Source organism: Nansenia antarctica (genome assembly GCF_963989245.1).
Source record: "Nansenia antarctica genome assembly, contig: SCAFFOLD_198, whole genome shotgun sequence".
In the NCBI taxonomy this organism is placed as follows: domain Eukaryota; kingdom Metazoa; phylum Chordata; class Actinopteri; order Argentiniformes; family Microstomatidae; genus Nansenia; species Nansenia antarctica.
Genome location: NW_027662415.1, coordinates 50,878 through 68,322, shown reverse-complemented (window position 1 = coordinate 68,322; position 17,445 = coordinate 50,878). Strand labels below are relative to the sequence as shown.

General features: G+C 45.1%; 1 protein-coding gene across 1 annotated transcript; it reads left to right on the top strand.

The window, feature by feature from the left end:
* The first annotated feature begins 1,038 nt into the window (after window positions 1–1,038).
* LOC308175656 (small ribosomal subunit protein uS9-like) lies at window positions 1,039–11,553 on the top strand. The gene is made up of 4 exons (XM_080551284.1): window positions 1,039–1,134; window positions 10,800–10,896; window positions 11,036–11,083; window positions 11,375–11,553. Exons 1-4 carry the CDS (start codon window positions 1,105–1,107, stop codon window positions 11,518–11,520), a joined length of 321 nt encoding a protein of 106 aa, XP_080407410.1. The 5' UTR covers window positions 1,039–1,104; the 3' UTR covers window positions 11,521–11,553.
* The last annotated feature ends 5,892 nt before the right edge of the window (window positions 11,554–17,445 follow it).

The following is a 17,445-nucleotide window of genomic DNA, read 5'->3' as shown; positions in this document are numbered from 1 at the left end:
TGTCACAAATGATGATACTCAACGCATTGTAAGGGCAGTTTCTGTAAGGGCCTGTTCTATGTTCTATGTTCTATGTTCTATGTTATATATTATATGTTTTATGTTTTGTCCACAGTGGCCAGGAAGAGCGAGCCCCCGGGGTGCCGGAATAACGGTGCTGGGCTCGAGGAGCCAGTCAGCTAGTCTGCCTGGCGATCTCCTCTGGGGCTGCCGGCCACGGGGTCGTGCGGCGGATCCTACGCAATAGGCAGGGGATAATTGGATGCTAGGTTGGGTTCAATTGGATACCAAATTGGGTGAAAAAGGGATAAAATCACAAAAAAAAAAAAAAAAAGGAGACCACAGGAGGCGCAGGGGGCTTCACCGCCACCTCCAGGGGGCTCCACCTCCACTGACCCTGTAGAGACCACAGGAGGAGCCAGCGAGCTCCAACACCAGGCCTCTAGAACACCACGGTTTGCTCTAATTGCCTAAAGTTGTAAAGCTGTAATTTGTGAAATTCTGTCACGTATTGACGGAATCACCTAGAATGAAGGATAATGGTTCTAGAATGAAGGATAATGGTTCTAGAATGAAGGATAATGGTTCTAGAATGAAGGATAATGGTTCTAGAATGAAGGATAATGGTTCTAGAATGAAGGATAATGGTTCTAGAATGAAGGACTAACTGCTGTCAAACTGTCTTTACCTAGTCGTGTCATGGGATGTAAATAACTGCTTTAGGTTACTAGTTTATAGTTAGTGTGTTAGCTGGTAGCTGGGTTGTTGCAATCACGACTTAGATCAGCATCGTTGTCCCTCTGGCATCTGTGTTGGTTAAAACGTGCTGCCAGCTGTATAGCAGGGGTGCAAACTTGTCACCTTTTAGCCGTTTTTACCTCAAAATAGGTCAACACTATTCATAAATGTTCTTTGTTTTCCAGGCAAAGAAAATGTTTGTCACCTTTTTTGGCCATCACCAGTTTGCATCCCTGTTTATAGAGGTTTCACATCCGAACATCAATGTTCATTCTTGTGTCTTTATCTTTACAGAAAACCGCCACAGCCGTTGCCCATTGCAAGAGGGGTAATGGTCTGATCAAGGTGAACGGCAGACCCCTCGAGATGATCGAGCCAGCCACCCTCCAGTACAAGGTGAGTCCTGGGGAACCGCTGTGCAGGTCTGCAGTGTGATGGCATTAGATACATGTAGAAATGACCAGAGTGATGCTTCTCTCTGCCTTCGCTGACCCCCAAACTAGGCATCTTAATTTGAATAATAATTTTGCCATTTAGCCAGACACTTTTAATCCAAAGCGACTTACAATTACGAATCACAGGGACATTCCCCCTGGAGTAACTGAGGGCTAAGTGCCTTACTCAAGGGCTACACACTAGTAGTGGTGTGGTTACAGGCGGGATTTGAACTCACAACCTTCCGATCACAAGTCCAACTCACTATCCACTAGACCAGAGGTTCCCAAAGTGGGTGCCGCCAAATCTGCTCGTAAAAAAATAAAATTATATATATATACCGTGCGACACACACACAGGCCTGATCAGCCTGTGGTGGGCCAACCTCGGCAGAGGGTGTCTTGTGATAAATGGCCGAAACACCCAATGAGGTCGGGGACCACAACTGAAGATGTGTCGTACTGGTGGCACCACGTGATCATTGCCAAATTCCACTCCACCCAAGAGGACATCTCCAACTCCACTCAGAAAATTGTTGTGCTAATTATTTAGGGATTTTAACATCTAGTCCTATTAAGAATCCTGATGTCTGGCGTCAAAACCAGTGACCGCTGCGAAAGGGCAGCTGACAACCTGGAAAAGACCTGGTGACGGCTTGAAGAGACAGCTGACAGGAGGGAACAGACCCCAACGGGGCTGGCATGGGTTAGCTACCCGTGTTGGCAGGAGCCTTTCACTACACAGTGACTTGGTTCCACCCAACTATGGCTACGAAAAGTTCAAAAGGAAAAACACCCCTAGAGTCTGCGAGAGCGGGGGCGGAAGATGACTCAACGGCGGATCACACGGTAACAGACCCTGGAACGGAAATGACAACGAATCAAATGATCAGCACGGTAGTTGACGGAGTAACAACACTGGCAGGACACAAGCTACAAAGCTGCATCTGTGGCTGGAAAAAGATAACATCAGAGAAGGGTCTCAAGATCCACCAGGGCAGGAAAAAGTGCCTAAGAGAGCTTAGCGAGGTGCCTCGCATTGACCACTACTTCCTCAGAGGTAGGGCAAATCAGTCGAGTGAAGCCCAGTGGCAGGATATTCACCACAGTCCACAGGGTATCAGAACCCCAGACGAAGCTCAACCAAGCACAGATCCATCAACGGACATGAGTCCAGAGCCTATCCAGCCACAGACAGCAGTAGAGAGGAAGATGAATGGACGGAAGCCTCAAATCTTGTGGCCTAAAGCCTGCCAGAAAAAGGAGTGGGAAAACACTGACACAGACCTTGTCCATCTTCTAGAAGGTCTGAAAGGGGGCGTGGAAAGAAAGCTGGACAAGATTGGAGAGATCATTTACAGCTATGGAGCAGAGAGATTTGGGGTGAAAAGTAAGAACCATGGGACACAGAAGGAACCATCAGCCCATCTCAAGTCCAGGAGACAACAAGAGATTGAAAGACTTGTGAAAGAAAGAAGGTGCCTGAGAAAACAGTGGAAGAAGGCCACAGAAGTGGAAAGGAAAGGACTTGAGGCACTACAGGCCGACATCAAGCAGCGTCTTGCAACACTGCGAAGAGCAGAATGCTTGAGAAAGCAACACAAGAAGAAAGAGCGAACGAGGACTGCCTTCTACAGAGATCCCTACAAGTTCGTCAAAGACCTCTTTGTCAAGGAGAAAACGGGTACCCTCAAAGTACCCATAAGGGAACTAGAGGAGCACCTGAGGAAGACCTACTCCGACAACCAGAGGCATGTGCCAGCCAGCATTCCGGATGACATGCCACCAATCCAACCACCTGAGCACCAGATGGAAACAAGGCCCCCTACATGGAGCGAAGTTGAGAGCACAGTAAAACGGGCAAGAACAGCCTCAGCCCCTGGGCCCAACGGCGTTCCATACAGGCTATATAAGAACAGTCCAGGCGTCTTGAAATACCTCTGGAAGCTAATGAAAGTGGCATGGGAAAAGGGAATCATACCAAAGGCATGGCGAAGGGCAGGAGGGATCCTGATTCCCAAAGAGAAGAATTCCTCAACCATCGACCAGTTCCGCCAGATCAGTCTACTGAATGTGGAAGGAAAGATTTTCTTCAGTGTTGTGGCCCAGAGGCTCTCAGTATTCTTGCAGAAGAACAACTTTGTCGACACCTCAGTGCAGAAGGCAGGGATAAGTGGATTCTCTGGATGCCTGGAACACACAAATGTTATCTGGCACCAGGTACAAACGGCCAAGAAGGAGAAAAAAGACCTGCATGTGGTTTTCTTAGATCTTGCCAATGCCTTCGGGTCAGTGCCTCATGAGATTTTGTGGACAGCGTTCAACTTCTTCCAAGTCCCAGAGGGCATCACAAGGCTGGTCAAAGCCTACTTCCAGGACCTCCAGTTTTGTGTTACAGCACAAGCCAGTACAACTGCATGGCAGCACCTCGAGATAGGCATAATGGCGGGCTGCACCATCTCTCCACTGGCGTTTACCATGGCAATGGAGCTCATTATTCGAGCATCCCGATGGGTCGTTGGAGGGGAACGGTTGAAGAGCGGGCTGCGTCTTCCTCCAATCAGGGCGTACATGGATGACATGACGACAATAACAACAACAAACGCATGCACCAAACGCCTGCTGGATAAACTCCAGGGAAACATCAAATGGGCACGAATGGAGATTAAACCCAGCAAGTCCCGCAGTATCTCCATTGTCAAAGGCAAGCTCGCCAATGAGAGATTCCACGTCAACAACGAGCCAATACCAACAGTTCTGGAGAAGCCTATCAAAAGCCTTGGCCGCTGGTATAGCGCAGAACTCAAAGACTCGAAGCAGGTGGAACAACTCAGGCAGGATACAATCAGTGGCCTCAAGCAGATCAACAACACTGCTCTCCCTGGGAAGCTGAAGCTGTGGTGCTTTCAGTTTGGGCTGCTGCCCCGTCTCATGTGGCCAATTTCCATCTACGAGGTCACACTATCCCATGCCAACCGGCTGGAGAGACTGGTGAATGCACAAGTGAGGAAGTGGCTTGGACTGCCGAGAGGCCTTAGCAGCATAGGCCTGTATGGCAACGGAGCCCTCTCCCTACCAATCTCAAGCCTGGTGGAGGAGTACAAATGTGCCAAATCAAGGCTGGAAATGACTCTCACAGAATCCCGGGATCCATTCGTCAGAGGTGCTGCTCCGATCCTAGCAACGGGGAGGAAATGGAAGCCATCTGCAGCAGTTGCGGTGGCAAAGACCGCCCTCAGACACCGGGATATAGTGGGGCATGTCCAACATGGCAGAGGGGGCCTTGGTTTGGAAACAACAACACCCACATGGCAAAAGGCTACTCCAACCGAACGGCGGAAGATGGTGGTTGAGGAGGTGCGCCACCAGGAGGAAGCAGCCAGGTGCGCCAAGGCAGTCTCCCAAGCCCAGCAAGGCCACTGGATGAAGTGGGAGAGCGTGGAGAGGAGGAAAATCACATGGAACGAGCTGTGGAGCATGGAGTCTAATAGGCTAAGTTTCATCATCAGAGCCACATATGATGTCCTGCCCTCTCCTACCAACCTACATCTCTGGTATGGAGAGGACCCAGCCTGTCTCCAGTGTGCAGCCCCAGCAAGCCTCAAACACATCTTGGTGGGTTGCAAGACCAGTCTAACTCAAGGAAGATACACCTGGCGCCACAACCAAGTGCTAAAGTGCTTGGCTGCCGAACTTGAGCACAAGAGGGTAACCACCAACGCCATGCCTCTAAATGCCCAGACTACCTTTCCACGGAAAACAATCTTCATCCGGGAAGGGGAGAAACAGCGGACCAAGCCATCACCTCCAGACTCAGGCCCACTGAACGCAGCCCGGGATTGGGAAATGCGGGTAGACCTCAGCCAGAGGCTCACCTTCCCACCCGAAATTGCAGCGACCAACCTGCGCCCAGACCTAGTCCTCTGGTCCAAGTCCTGCCGCCGTGTCTTCATCGTAGAACTGACGGTCCCATGGGAGGAGGCCATCGATGAGGCATTCGAACGGAAGAGGCTGCGGTATGCCAACTTAGCAGTCGAAGCAGAGGGGCGGGGCTGGAACGTGAAGGTGTGGCCAGTGGAGGTGGGCTGCAGAGGCTTTGTAGCCAGCTCCACCACAAGGCTCCTGAGGGCAGTAGGGATCAGAGGACAGGCCCAACGGAAGGCAATTAAAGAACTGTCCACTGCAGCAGAACGGAGCAGTCACTGGCTGTGGCTGAAATGTAGGGACCCAACATGGGCTCCCAAATGACCACGTGGTGCCACCGTGCGACACACACCCAGGCCTGATCAGCCTGTGGTGGGCCAACCTCGGCAGAGGGTGTCTTGTGATAAATGGCCGAAACACCCAATGAGGTCGGGGACCACAACTGAAGATGTGTCGTACTGGTGGCACTGTCATGCCAAATCGTGTGCACTGCCAAATCGTGTGCACGCGTCACGACCTAACGCGTCACGACCAGCTGGCACGCGTCACGACCAGCTGGCGACTGTGACGCGTCAGTCTAGTGTTTTTGAAACCTCCGTTTAGCGAAAAGCTTTAATTTGGCTCTACAAGTGTTAATATGTAATTTTATTTGATTTTATGAAGTTTTAATATGTTTTCAGGCGAGAAAGTAACCATATATATTCACAAAATGTATCCGGTTTATCAAAATAACCCTTATATCTATCTGATCTGACGGTTTTTTTCACAACGTTATTACTTGTCACTTTAAGCCCAGGAGGGAGTTAGCGATTAGCGATGTTTAGCTTAGCTTAGTTTAACAGAAGTATCTTCACTTTTAACATGACTTCCCGTGGTCGTAGAGGGCTGGTCGACGGCTTAAAATGACCGTGTAGACCTGTAGACCTTATCCAGCTATAGTCTTGTGTTTCTACACCGGGCATAGCCGGTGTTATTCACGGACAAACACTCCTGTTAGAGTGGTTCTAGTACACTGGACATAGGTAACACATAGAGAGGCTTGGTGGTCTGATCAGCAGATCATTTTCTCATAAAGTTGCAAACGCAACTCAGCAATTCAACTTAATTAAAAAAATGCGCGTTTCGTTCAAGATCCATTAGAGTAGGACATGTACAGTTATGATAACTACAGTCATATGTAACTTTTGGACTAGTATAGTAGTTGATATTGTAATAAAACGTGCCAATGTCAGACGATGAACAAACACACCACGAGTCCACACTGATTCAGAAAACAGAATAAACTTTATATATAAATACACAACACTTCAGGGGGCTAACGTTTGCAAAAGAACTGTACAGGTTACAATCAGGTATATAATAATAGTTAGGGAGTAACATATCATTCACAAATTCAACAATAATAGAACAGATAAATACACAGATAGCCCTGCTACGTCCTCCGTGAGGGCCCGTTCCCCTGTACATAAGTCCCTGTCCAGCCCTGCTACATCCTCCGTGAGGACCACCTCTACCACATCCTGGTGGTGTGTCTGAGGTGGTGGTGGTGTGTCTGAGGTGGTGGTGGTAGTGGTGTGTCTGAGGTGGTGGTGGTGGTGTGTCTGAGGTGGTGGTGGTGTGTCTGAGGTGGTGGTGGTGTGTCTGAGGTGGTGGTGGAGGGTTGGGGTAACATCTGGGAGGTTAGGGGATAACATCTGGAGGGTTGGGGGTAACATCTGGAGGGTTGGTGGTGGGTAACATCTGGGGGGTTAGGTAACATCACACCAATCAGCTCTCCTGTTGAGGTAAGCAATAACCATCTTGTTAGTGTAAACACACAAACAAGCACAGATATGTACAGTCAAAATAACATTTTGGGAGTAAACACATTTCTAAATAATCCCTATTCAATGTGACTTACCAGTGTACTGGGTGGATGGGGATGAAAGGTAACTGTCCAGATGTAATTTTGTCCAAAACATCTTGGTGCTGTGTGAATGAATGAGCATACATTTAATGTATTAGTAATGAAACAATCAATATGAACATTTAAAAATAACAATGATGTAATTGTGGCTCATACTTGCAGTAGCCTGAGGTAGAGGTGGTCCTCACGGAGGAGGTAGAGGTGGTCCTCACGGAGGATGTGGTAGAGGTGGTCCTCTCTGAGGATGTGGTGGAGGTGGTCCTCATGGAGGATGTGGTAGAGGTGGTCCTCACGGAGGATGTAGCAAGGCTGGACAGGGACTTATGTACAGGGGAACGGGCCCTCACGGAGGACGTAGCAGGGCTATCTGTGTATTTATCTGTTCTATTATTGTTGAATTTGTGAATGATATGTTACTCCCTAACTATTATTATATACCTGATTGTAACCTGTACAGTTCTTTTGCAAACGTTAGCCCCCTGAAGTGTTGTGTATTTATATATAAAGTTTATTCTGTTTTCTGAATCAGTGTGGACTCGTGGTGTGTTTGTTCATCGTCTGACATTGGCACGTTTTATTACAATATCAACTACTATACTAGTCCAAAAGTTACATATGACTGTAGTTATCATAACTGTACATGTCCTACTCTAATGGATCTTGAACGAAACGCGCATTTTTTTAATTAAGTTGAATTGCTGAGTTGCGTTTGCAACTTTATGAGAAAATGATCTGCTGATCAGACCACCAAGCCTCTCTATGTGTTACCTATGTCCAGTGTACTAGAACCACTCTAACAGGAGTGTTTGTCCGTGAATAACACCGGCTATGCCCGGGGTAGAAACACAAGACTATAGCTGGATAAGGTCTACAGGTCTACACGGTCATTTTAAGCCGTCGACCAGCCCTCTACGACCACGGGAAGTCATGTTAAAAGTGAAGATACTTCTGTTAAACTAAGCTAAGCTAAACATCGCTAATCGCTAACTCCCTCCTGGGCTTAAAGTGACAAGTAATAACGTTGTGAAAAAAACCGTCAGATCAGATAGATATAAGGGTTATTTTGATAAACCGGATACATTTTGTGAATATATATGGTTACTTTCTCGCCTGAAAACATATTAAAACTTCATAAAATGACATATTAACACTTGTAGAGCCAAATTAAAGCTTTTCGCTAAACGGAGGTTTCAAAAACACTAGACTGACGCGTCACAGTCGCCAGCTGGTCGTGACGCGTGCCAGCTGGTCGTGACGCGTTAGGTCGTGACGCGTGCACACGATTTGGCAGTGCACACGATTTGGCATGACAGCACCACGTGATCATTGCCAAATTCCACTCCACCCAAGAGGACATCTCCAACTCCACTCAGTCAATTGTTGTGCTAATTATTTAGGGATTTTAACATCTAGTCCTATTAAGAATCCTATACAATTATAATAATAATACATTAATAAACGTTTGTTTATTACATGTGCAATGGAGTTCATAAGCAAATAAAATATATATTTCTCAGATTTGAAAGATATTAATTTACTAACTAGGCCTACTAGTTACTAACTAACTACTCCTCACTGAAGTCTTGGACCAAGCGGTGAAAATGGTTAATTATGTAAAATCACGCCCGCTGAAGTCACGGCTGTTCAGCACATTGTGCAATGAGATGGGGTCCGAGCATGAGGGGCTCTTATTACACACAGAGGTTTTGATTGATTGATTGATTGATTGATTGAAAAGGTCCGCTGGCTGTCGCGGGGCAAGGTGTTATCCCGTGTCTATGAGCTCCGAGATGAACTGATAACTTTTGTCAGTGAGCACGACTTGCCATACAAAGAACAATTGGAAGATGAATCGTGGTGGATTAAGCTTGCTTATCTGGCAGATATTTTCAGCCACCTTAATGACCTCAACATAAAAATGCAAGGGAAGGCTGAGAATATCCTGACAGCGACAGACAAACTGAACGGATTCCGATCCAAATTGAGACGGTGGCAAGACGGGGTGGCCAAGAAAAACATTGAAATGTTTACGTTGACGGCCAATGACGCAGCACACAAGTCAGCGTCTTCCTTGAATCTGATCGCTGCGCACCTACGTATGCTGGAGGCGAGATTTGAGTCCTATTTCCCTCCAATGAACGAAGACTTCGACTGGCTCCGGGATCCGTTCAACCCCCTCTCATCAGCATCAGCCGCTAGTTTGAGCAGCAAAGCTCAAGATGAACTGGCAGAGCTCATTATGGACCGCACACTGAAGCTCAAACATGGTGAGCTAGGTTTGGATAGGTTTTGACTGCTTGTGGGACATGAATATCCATCTCTCTCAGAGAGCGCCATCAAGGTGCTTTTACCCTTCCCAACCTCCTACTTGTGCGAGCTGGCTTTTTCTTCTCTAGCATACGTCAAGAACAAGACACGCACCCGACTGTCAGTGGAACAGGACCTGCGTGTCGCGCTGTCCACTATCTCTCCCCGCATAAAGAGACTCTGCTCCCAAATGTCCCACTAATGCGCACAACATATTTCTTTGTTTTGTATTTCTCTCAATTTTTACAATTCTGTCATGATTATTATTGTTAAATTATTATAGTTGTGAGTTACCCGTTTGGTTCAGATGTGAAATAATAATCTCAGAATGAGCATTGAAATGAGAATTACATTTTATGGCATTATTTTAAGCCCCAAAAAAAGCATTGTTCCATTGATTGATTATACAGGCCTTTGATATTTTATTTGTGTGAAGAATTCCCTCTGAGTCTCCTCCTATATTGTTGTACAATCCTTGAGGGCCACAATTTTATTTAATTTAGCGATAGTTTGACTGACCTATGCATTCTTGCCCATCCATTACAGTTCATTTATGACTTTTATTATCTTGTTAAAATTCATTGGGGCAATACTTATGTATTATATATAAACACACATTTTCAAACCAATTCATCGTGTATTGTTTTTAGTTTAAGCTCCGAGGCATTTTTTAAATCTTCGTAGAGTTGGGGTGCCTTGGAGAAGGGGGAAAGCTTCAGGGGTGCCTTGGAGAAGGGGGAAAGCTTCAGGGGTGCCTTGGAGAAGGGGGAAAGCTTCAGGGGTGCCTTGGTTCAAAAAAGTTTGGGAACCTCTGCACTAGACCACCACTACCGCATCGTAAACCTAAACCAATAGCTTTTCCCCTCTATTAATGGTTACAAGACTCCCTGTGTCCTCTCTATCCTCCACTCGTATTCCTACTGAAACTGCATTGGAGACGGTGGTCCAGGTTCCTCCTCTTACATATTCTCTACCAATGCTTTTAGAGGACAATGTGAGTGGAGGATGTGAGGAGTCGTGTTCCTAACAGTTGAGGAAGGTCGACTGATCGTTCTTCCAATTGAAATAGATTCTCCATCGTCTGACTCAGTCCCTTCCAAATATCCTGTAATGTAAAGTTTGAAATAATCTACATTTACATTTTTGCCATTTAGCAGACGCCTTATTCCAAAGCGACTTACAATCAATACATTTGAATACTAAGCAAGTGAATCATCAGTCCACCATTCGTGGCAGGAAGAGTAATCCAGCTCAGGCCCGGGGCCACTGATAGAAGGAAAAACCTTCTTCTATCACCTTCTTCTAAACCTAGTTGTTGTTTTTTTTGTTTTTTTTAATACTGGAGGAACAGAGAAACAGTACAAGGGGGCAATAGAAGTTATTAGGGACACAGTAGAGGGGAACGCGGGTGTCTTTAGGAGACGTAGTGCTGACGTAATCTTGGTTATACTGGTTGTGTGTTTGTTAACCAGTGTGTCTGTCTCCCCTAGCTGCTGGAGCCTGTGCTGCTGCTGGGCAAGGAGCGTTTCGCTGGGGTGGACATCAGAGTCAGGGTGAAGGGCGGTGGACACGTAGCGCAGATCTACGGTGAGCAGATCCCCTCATTCCCTGGCTGGCCGTGTTCTGACTGTCCACTCAGGATGTCAGGTGGTTACTTTAATGTTACTTTCATAGGTTATTTTGGTGTTCTGTCTAATCTTGCCCTGTTCTCATCTCCTCCCTGCAGCTATCCGTCAGTCCATCTCCAAAGCCCTGGTCGCATACTACCAGAAGTGTAAGCATCGTCATTTGACTCTGTTACTAGATTCACTTTAGCATTACAGATTCAGAATGTGTTTGGGGTACCTTGCAATGTTTAATTGTGGTGGTTGTTGATTTAGAATTTTTGCAATTGCTATTACCGTACTAATGTTACATGAGCCATGCGCCACTGATTCTCGGTGGGGGGTGGGAGGGTGGTTTATGATGTATGGATTTCTCGTCAATAGATGACATTGTTCAGTAGTAGTAGTAGTTAGTAGTAGTTGTTCAATAGTAGTAGTTAATCTGACTCTTGTTCCTCCAGACGTGGACGAGGCCTCCAAGAAGGAGATCAAGGACATCCTGATCCAGTACGACAGGACCCTGTTGGTGGCTGACCCCCGTCGGTGCGAGTCCAAGAAGTTCGGTGGACCTGGAGCCCGTGCCCGCTACCAGAAGTCTTACCGTTAATCTCTCTGTACATTTTCATACAATAAAGTCGAGGGAAAAAAGAAAAGATCCTGTCTTGTTTTTCTTGAACAATGAAGTACTTGAATGCTTTATTCCATAGTTCTGAATCTCATTTGTTTCCTGTTTGACGTACTTGTGGAATTTGATTTGGTAATCATTATTTAGATCCTGTTAATTGAATCAAAGCCATTCACCATGTCCTAAGATTGGTTATTACATGTCAGATTAATATTCGCATGCTGCTTCTTGTTAGTACTCATGTCTGTTTTAAATTGGTATGGATTTAACATTTCTGAACTGATCTACAGCACCACATGAAAACCATTGGCAGACTGAACGGGCTTGTTAAGTTGTCAACACCACCTTGCTTCTTCTCACCTAGTCTGGTGTCTCATATGTGGATGTTATAAACCACATAACATCACTGTAGCTTGATGTGCTTTTGTGAAACTTCTGTCATTCCTCTTTTCTTTGGGCCTATGTTGTAAGTAGAATAGTGTATATGTTACGGTACATGTGGGAAAACTAGGGTTAGGGTTAGGTGCTACGTTGACTTGGTACATGCTGGCATGTCTAACCCTAATCCTATCCCTAACCTTAACCGTAGCACCCTAGTTTTCCCACATGTACCGTAACATATACACGCATTAGAGACTAGAAACAGACATGGGCCTTTCTCGTTTTTTAGAAACTCCATTCTTCATGTCCTCTCCTGTCCTCCACTTGCTTCTGTCTCAAAAAGTATTGTAGGAGAATATCAAAGGGGAGGAACCTAGATGTTCTCCACTGAGTTCTGAGTAGGAAGCGAGTGGAGGACGTGAGGAATCGACCAGAATTAATCTCAACTAAGAAAGTATGAAGGCTAGGTTTCTATGACGACCTTTGGTGTGTATATGTTACGGTACATGTGGGAAAACTAGGGTTAGGGTTACCCTAAGGTGCTAGGGTGACTTGGTACATGCTGACATGTCTAACCCTAACCTTAACCCTACCCCTAATCCTAACCCTAACCGTAGCACCCTAGCACCTAACCCTAACCCTAGTTTTCCCACATGTACCGTAACATATAGATACATTTCAGTGATAGTGCTTCCTATCCTTTTTATCTTTCTGGGAGATGGCCGCTTTTTGTATTACGACTTATTAGATATTTAGCATATATGTACTTCATCGACTGGAAAAAATCATGGTAAAATAAATAAAGGCTTCATATTTTGGTCACAGAATGTCACAGAAACATTTGCTTTAATTTCATTCCTCTGAGCAAAGACTGCACACTAGTCAAGATGCAGACAGCAATTTCTGGGCTTCAACTGCTCCTTTTTCACCAGCTGGTGGCGCTATGACACAGATGATCAACAGTGACATTAGAAATGTGACCAGTGATTGACAGTTTTGATCCAACTAGATCAGACAATATTATTCCACAAGACCTCCAATAGAATTTATGGGACACAGATCCCCACAACAATCAGTTTGTGTAGGCTACTGTAGTATAAAGATGATTTGGGCCCATTATATTAATGATCCAGACTTGAGTTATACCTACCCCGTTTATTTATAGTGTCAGGTTCATTTTGATTATTTTAACACATTTGATCCTTTTTCTCTGCATCAAATGTGTCACAAAGGGAGAAGAACAGAACCAGTCGATCATTTCCTGTGTCGAGGTAGAGGCAGTATCTTATTGTAGGTGTTTACATCCAGTACACCTCCCCACACACACCTTAACAGGCACATGCACAAATAAAGGTACTTAATAATGCTGTTGAGAAGTCATGTTAGATTGCTGCAGGTTGTAAATTGCTAGATTTTCAAATTGCTTCAAAAGAGTGCAACAGCATCCGCAACACCCACACTGCAAAAAAACAGTTTATTGCAAGCTTTCGGTCATAGACCTTCCGGGATGAAGCAGACAAGTGAAGGCAGAGGTATAAAGGGTTCAAACAGCATCACGTGATGTGAACCCTTCATACCTCTGCCTTACCTTGGCTGCTTTATGCCTGAAGAAGGTCTATGACCGAAAGCTCACAATAAACTACGTTTTTTTGCACAGTGTTTGAGTGTGCGGATGCTGTCATTTTGCACTCTATTGATACTTCAGTTCCAGCACCTCAACAAAGTCTGATCACGGATGAGCGGTGGTATTTTCACTATTCAAATTGTAGCTTCAAAAATATCAAATGTCAAATGTATGCATTTTATCCATGTTTTTTAATGTATCTTCTCTTTACTGAGAATATGATCACATCACCCCCATCCTCAAATCACTTCACTGGCTCCCCGTCTCCCTCAGAATTGAATTCAAGGTCTCCCTCCTCACCCACCAGTGCATCCATGGAACTGCCCCCCCCTACCTCAAGGAACTCCTCCATACCCCTCAGACCTCCTCACGCACCCTCCGTTCTACTGCCACCAACCTCCTCAAGACCCCCAGGACCAAGCTCCGCACGATGGGAGATCGGGCCTTCTGCTCGGCTGCTCCCAGGCTGTGGAATGCTCTCCCTGACCACCTAAGGGCACCACAGTCTGTGGATGCTTTTAAACGTGGCCTTAAAACCCACCTTTTTAATAGAGCCTTTTTTTAGCCTTTTAATTGAATGTTTTTTGCTTTATCTTACTGTGTTGTAGCACTCTGAGATTTTATATGTAAAGTGCTTTTATAAATAAAATGTATTATTATTATTATTATTATTATTATTACTGGAATACACCGTTTTTGTATGACCTACCTCCTTGATTGTACTAAATCACTTTTTACTGCTTTTCTATTCTACTTACAAATAATTGGCCACAATGACAGGCTCCAGCGTGTTCTTTGAGTGCACAGTAGTACTCAGAGCAGCAGAGCTAAGCTTTGTAACAGCTCTCACAAAGAGAGCCGGACCCAGTGGTGTTCAGCACATTGTGAAGTGTCCTTTCCTTTCCCTCCTTCAGCTGTGAATCAGGTGTCTGGAGGCCTTGCTGTTCACAGCGAGGCACATTTGCCACAAAGTCAATTCAGCATCCCAGGGCCTCTTATAACAACAACAACAACAACAACAACAACAACTACAAAAGGAAAACGTTTAACATCCTTACCTAAAGGAGCCCAGAGCCCTCCTGTGTTGCATCTCTGCCATTGTTCAGCCTGGCAGCGTCCGTCATCTACCAGCATGATGGCCTAACCCTAACACTGTGTTCTAACCCTAACCCTGTGTTCTAACCCTAACCCTGTGTTCTAACCCTAACACTGTGTTCTAACCCTAACCCTGTGTTCTAACCCTAACCCTGTGTTCTAACCCTAACCCTGTGTTCTAACACGTGATGGCTGTGTTCTAACATATGATGGCTGTGTTCTAACCCTGAACACGTGATGGCTGTGTTCTAACACTGTTCTAACCCTGAACACATGACGGCTGTGTTCTAACACTGTTCTAACCCTGAACACATGATGGCTGTGTTCTAACACTGTTCTAACCCTGAACACATGATGGCTGTGTTCTAACACTGTTCTAACCCTGAACACATGATGGCTGTGTTCTAACACTGTTCTAACCCTGAACACATGACGGCTGTGTTCTAACACTGTTCTAACCCTGAACACATGATGGCTGTGTTCTAACACTGTTCTAACCCTGAACACATGATGGCTGTGTTCTAACACTGTTCTAACACTGAACACATGATGGCTGTGTTCTAACACTGTTCTAACCCTGAACACATGATGGCTGTGTTCTAACACTGAACACATGATGGCTGTGTTCTAACACTGTTCTAACCCTGAACACATGATGGCTGTGTTCTAACACTGTTCTAACACTGAACACATGATGGCTGTGTTCTAACACTGTTCTAACACTGAACACATGATGGCTGTGTTCTAACACTGAACACATGATGGCTGTGTTCTAACACTGTTCTAACCCTGAACACATGATGGCTGTGTTCTAACACTGAACACATGATGGCTGTGTTCTAACACTGTTCTAACCCTGAACACATGATGGCTGTGTTCTAACACTGAACACATGATGGCTGTGTTCTAACACTGTTCTAACACTGAACACATGATGGCTGTGTTCTAACACTGTTCTAACACTGAACACGTGTCATGCTGCCTAGAAACCTTAGAATAACTTCAGCAAACTGTCACATGCATTTTGTTTTATAAACCCATACGGAATCCAGAGTCAAGGGCAAAGCGCATGCCATGTGTACACACACAATGACAGTTTTTCGCGATTGCTAAGACAGTTTTAATGAAACTGGGATCGACTTGAACTCCATCTTAACCTCTTAATGGTACAACAGTATTCTAGTATTCTTTTTTTGCAAAACAGTGAATCATTTCTCATTGCTTTTCTCACACAAAGCAAATGCTAAGCAAAGTTTTTGCAAAACAGTAAAGGAGAAAGGAGAGGACCTCTGCTGGTGTCTGGTTGTTTTGACATTGACGTTGTTTTGACTATAACAATGTTACAAAGTTTTACGAATAATAATAATAATAATAATGACCAGATGGGCCACTTTAGTTCACCTACAGAACTTCTCCACATTAATATCAGATTATTGTGCATAACATGTTGCTGGGAAATAATGTAATTTACAAAGACGATAAGGACAGTGTCCAGCACACTCCAGCTCTGTGGCCTCAGACGACCAAAGACTTCTTCAGGTTCCTCCACCGGTCTTTGAGCATGACTCCGGTGCGACCGCTAAAGTCGTAGTCCTCGTCCTGTAAGATACCCACTTCCCCTCGCCATGGCGCTTCACCCCGGCCTTCAGAAGCAGATCCAGCTCATACGTCCATTTCTGGAGACAAACAAAAGAACATAGGTGTGAGCTGCAGTCACTTCAAAATGCCCTCAACTCACACAACTCTAGTTTAGACAGAATGGTCTCAAAACATTATTGTTCATGTTTTATTAATTAATAATAATACATTGTTATGGGAAAGTAAGTTAGTGATGAAGAAATACTGTGGGCGACCTGGTTGGGTCCCCTCCTCCTGAACATGGTCGTGTCCAGCTCAGGTGCAGCTGCTCTGAGTCTGTATGGCAGCAGCTCAGGTGAAGCTGCTCTGAGTCTGTATGGCAGCAGAGTTAGCGCTGAGGGAGACAGAGTGCAACCGTCAACTTTGCATGTGCTACGCTTAACAGTTTTTGCTATGTTCTTGTTAATAAAACAATTACCTACTCATACGTTGCATAATATGATCTAAGAAAAACACAGCCATTTCTCTGTACTGAGAGAGAACTTACCCAGCTTCGGGCTTTTTGCCAGTTTCAGCCTTCTTTTGGGCTTTTTGCCAGTTTCAGGTTTCAAGCATGGCTGCACAATGTGTGTTGATAGCAGTTTCCTTTTGGGTCTGGGTTAGAAGTCATATATTATGAAACACATTATTTTTGACCTCACATAGGCCCGCAGTATAATGGTTCATATTCCAAGGTAGCGTAATGACCAAATGTACTGGCTTAATGACAGAGGCTGGACTGTGCTGGCATGGGAGGACATTCACCTTTAGCAAGGTGACACACTCAATCATCCCAAAGTCAGACAACTTTCAGAGTTATATACTGTTATATATATACTGTACTTTCATTCTAGCATATCAAAAGACCATACAGGTCATATCATAACTAAATATATGTAATACACAGCAGATACACAACCTCATAAGAACAGTAGTCTCATTATTCCTGTTAAGAAATGAGGCAGAATGCACATGATTTACTTTTTAAACTGGAAAGGAGCATTTCTGAACAGAAAACAATATTGAGCAGTTGTTTTCATACTGCTACTGTTGTAAACACATGGCATAGGCAAGTCAGACAACTTTCAGAATGCTGAGCTAATATACTGTGTCTACTTTCAGAATAGCATATGAAAAGACCGTAGAGGTCATATGTATGGTTTTGTAATGCTGGTTTTCTCTGTGTACCA

Bases quoted from the DNA above. Each gene is read 5' to 3' on its own strand.
- LOC308175656 (XM_080551284.1), top strand. From the start codon at position 1,105: ATGATCGAGCCAGCCACCCTCCAGTACAAG. The intron at 10,897-11,035 runs GTGAGCAGATCC...TCCTCCCTGCAG, and splicing joins ACACGTAGCGCAGATCTACG to CTATCCGTCAGTCCATCTCC. The intron at 11,084-11,374 runs GTAAGCATCGTC...TTGTTCCTCCAG, and splicing joins GGTCGCATACTACCAGAAGT to ACGTGGACGAGGCCTCCAAG.